Here is a 3,699-nt window from a genome sequence, read left to right as displayed (position 1 = left end):
TGGTTTTTAGTGCTGAATGTTTACTGAGACAAAATGTTAATTACAAATAAAAATCAGTTTTTAACATTATTGTGAACTGTACACTTCAAACTCGAACAGAACAGTCCTTGAAAAATATATGAATAGCAGCAATGATCTTCAGCATATTGATCCATTCTGCATAAAGTGGGCTACACCGCCAGCTCAAATCCATAATGTGGTGAGAAATTATGCTAAAAAATGCCTTAAAATACAGTGTAGGAAATAACTTGACAACAGGCAAGGGACAAAAGTTCATTTCAGGCAAGCAGGCTTCCCTTTATACTCCAAGTCTTTGAAAACTGAGCTTAGAACTCAGTCATCTTCTTGTGTGTGTCAGCCTTCTTATGTTCTCTCTGGATGGACAGCTCCTGGGCTTTCTGCTGGGCCAGCAACCGGCGGGCCGCTGACAGCTTCTCTTCCAGCTGCTTCACTGTGGATGCGCCCCTTTGCACACAGAAACAACAAATAGATTAGGAAGTGGGGAGAGACAAGGAGACAAGTTGGTTTCAGCTGCATTTTCCAGAGAATTCTGGCCACAGAAACAAGTGTCTAACCTCAACTCTTCACACCTTATTCGCATTTTCACACAACTCCCACAGTCCTCCCTATTACCAGCCGCGACACTGTGGCTGCTATTATTTCCACCTTGTGAGTCTGTGTGTGTGTGTGTGTGTGTATATGTGTGTCATCATGGAAAAATGTGGTGCTGGTCCTAATGTTGCAGGAACCATAGAGGTGGTATGGAGTACTCTGGGAGGTGTTTATACGTCGGACAGACTGTGGACAAATTTTGTCACCATGACAGAATCACAGCTGTGCAGGATGCAGCCACAAAAGATGGGTGTGGTCTGAGCAAGGGTTGCTGGGAGTAGAGGGGTTAGAGTTCACCTGCTTTGCCAAACACTTCTCCAGTGTTGTGTGTTCCATTGCACCACACCCACTGATGTGCAGTCGGGGACGGTGTGATCCCATCGCAAGATGGTCTCTAGTTTGTGAATTCCAATTAATAACCATTTTACTTGACAGGAACGTCACAGAAACTAGAGCTCATATTTTACAATAAATTATAGTTGTGTAAGCGGCACACTTATGCACCTATATGTGTGTACATGCTATGCTACGGTTGCTAATATGTCTGTGTTCTCGATGGAGGAGGTAGCAGCTGCTGAGCATCTGCCGAGAGACAGGGAGCTGAGGTTCCATTGCAATTAACTGATTATAGTCTTGTTTCATTTACAGTCAGTTCCCAACCTTCACAGAAGTCAGATTAAATATGGAGAATCAATCAGTACTAACCTGCCTGTGTGCCTGCTGAGTGTCTCTGTCAGTTTCTCGATCTCCCTCTCTGTCTGGGACACCCTCTCAGCAGCCTTAAACAGCCTCACATTCAGATTCCTCTTGGTGGTTTCCCCTCCCTTGTAAGCCTCCACCCCAGTCGCTGCTGACGGCGCAGCAGCACCCCCCTCAGCAAGATGGGTGCTCTTGCCTCCGAGTTTGTGATTGAGAAAGTCAAAGACAGTGTGGCGCCCTCCTGTGGCAACCTGAGGTTTTCTGCGCTTCTTTGGGCGGCCCGTTAGTGTGCCATCTTTTGCAGCCTTGCTCTGGGTGCGTCTCTGGGTGAAGTTGGCACACTGGTCCAGAGAGTTACCCTTGGGTAGGACCACTGCCATGACTGGCTCTACTCGACCCTCCTGCATCTTTCCTAAGCCTGAGAAGACAAAGGAGACTGAGTGAGGAAGAGGAACACACGACTATTTCTTTTGTATATCTTTGTACAGGAAAAGACGGAACACTCGCAAAAGAAAACAGGAAATCAAATAGATTTTTTAATATACATTATGTCAATCAGAATACCTATAGATGTTGTGACTTCAGGACATAAAATGTAGTAAATGTTTTACACTTGCACTTACCTTTCCCGTATTCATAGCCCATTTTGAGCATAAGCTTGGATCCAATGCCTCTGGTGTGTGCCTCCCAGCCACCGAAATCAGCAGTATTTAAAATAACTGTGGATTCTACAGCAGAGTCCATAACTGTTGTGTAACAAGTGAAAATAAAAGTAGATATGGTAAGTTACTTTAAAGGGGAGAAATAGGTTTAAAAAAAAAAAAAAAACTCTGGTAGTGGTAGTCGCATATGCAAACACACCTCTTGCAAAAGCCACATCATCTCCATCTCCACTGTCGTCCTGGTCAGAGTCAGAGGAGAGTGGGTCATCTTCTCTCAAAGGCGGGATAATACAGTCAGCCTCGACCACAGCGTCTTTCAGCAGCAGCGAGTCAAACTTCACAGTGTAGAATCCATTGTCTATTTCTACATTGAGAGAAAGCATTCGAGTCAGCATAACCTGGACTCATTTTAATCTATCATTTTCTTGGATGTTCAGCTGACTTGCTGAAGAATTTCAGGAAAAGTATCTATCGCACTTTCTGACAAGCTGACACAACTTTAGGTCATTTTATTGTCAATCCTGTCACTGAAGAATACCTTGAATTTTTGCTGGATACCAGATGCCATCCTCGTGTCGAACCAAGCAGGACGAGCCTTCTTCAAGATTACTGAGGTCACACTCCACAAACTCTCTGAGCTCCGACACATACACCACTTCACCGTGAGAAAATCTTCAATAAAAAAGGAAAAAAATCTCAAAAAATACTCTGTGTAAACAACTGAGACCAAAGTTAATTACATAGTAAATAATCAAAGGATTCAACTGATCTGAAAAAAAAAAAAAAGAGTAGAAAAAACATCCCTTGTAATTTTCTCTTCCCAGAGTGAAAAACCTCAGAAACAACGTTTAGATGATTACTGGACACGAAAACTTTGAAATCAAGTGGAACAACACTCGATAGCATTGTGAGACTGTTGTCTGTAGCTATGGTCAGGAAACATCTGCATCATGTGGACAATGGGTGACACTTGCTGGATATTGTCTGCTATTACAAAGAAGGCAGATATGAGCAAGAAGCTTTAATACTACAACCTTCTACAGATGTAAATGGAAAAAAAACACATAAAAACAGTGGTACTTTACCTGCAGTTATTCTGGAAGCGACATTTGTCCTCCAGGTAGAATGGACAAGGCTTCATAGACTTCTGGGTGGGGTAGACATAGAGCACTCTTACTTGTGCCTCTTCTCCATCTGGAGGTTCTGCCCCCACCACCATGGCATTGTGATACTCCAGTGTTCCCCATGCTGTCCGGTAGGGTGCTCTGACTTTGGTACCACCGAGTGAATCTTCTTCTTCTTCCTCCTCCTCCTCCTCACCATCTTCTACCCCACCATTGCTCTCCTTTTCCCTCTCTCTAGTATCAGAGCTACTATCTAAAGAATCCCCCAGCTCAGAGTAAAAAGCAACAAACTCAGAGTCCAAACTGCTGCTTGCACAGCTTGTGTTAGCTGCTGCCTCTGAGGTGTGCGCCTGCAGGCCATTGCTGTCCTCGAGGCTGGCCAGAAGACGACTCTTTTTGACAGACACCAGACTGGCCTCAGTGAGCTCTATCAGCTGATGAAGGTCCTCTTTTAGTTTGAGAAGGTCTGACTGCTGGGAGGGGTCCAGCCCAGCCGAAAGGGCTGTCTCTACCTGCTGCAGCTGGGCACAATAGGTAGAAATGGCTGCCTCTAGAGTTTCTTCATCCATGTTGACACTTGGGACCAGGAATCGACAGCATCA

General features: G+C 44.6%; 1 protein-coding gene across 1 annotated transcript; it reads right to left on the bottom strand.

Annotated features, from left to right (window-relative positions):
- On the bottom strand, positions 1-3,666 carry zgpat (zinc finger, CCCH-type with G patch domain). The gene is made up of 6 exons (XM_041058061.1): positions 3,059-3,666; positions 2,512-2,645; positions 2,173-2,337; positions 1,935-2,057; positions 1,318-1,729; positions 1-465 (listed from the first exon to the last, which is right to left on the bottom strand). The coding sequence occupies exons 1-6, from the start codon at positions 3,664-3,666 to the stop codon at positions 327-329; spliced, it is 1,581 nt and encodes a 526-aa protein (XP_040913995.1). The 3' UTR covers positions 1-326.
- Between the last annotated feature and the right edge of the window lie 33 nt (positions 3,667-3,699).

The sequence above is a fragment of the Toxotes jaculatrix genome, chromosome 2 (assembly GCF_017976425.1).
Source record: "Toxotes jaculatrix isolate fToxJac2 chromosome 2, fToxJac2.pri, whole genome shotgun sequence".
NCBI classification, from domain to species: Eukaryota; Metazoa; Chordata; class Actinopteri; family Toxotidae; genus Toxotes; species Toxotes jaculatrix.
This window is presented reverse-complemented; position numbering and strand designations above follow the sequence as displayed.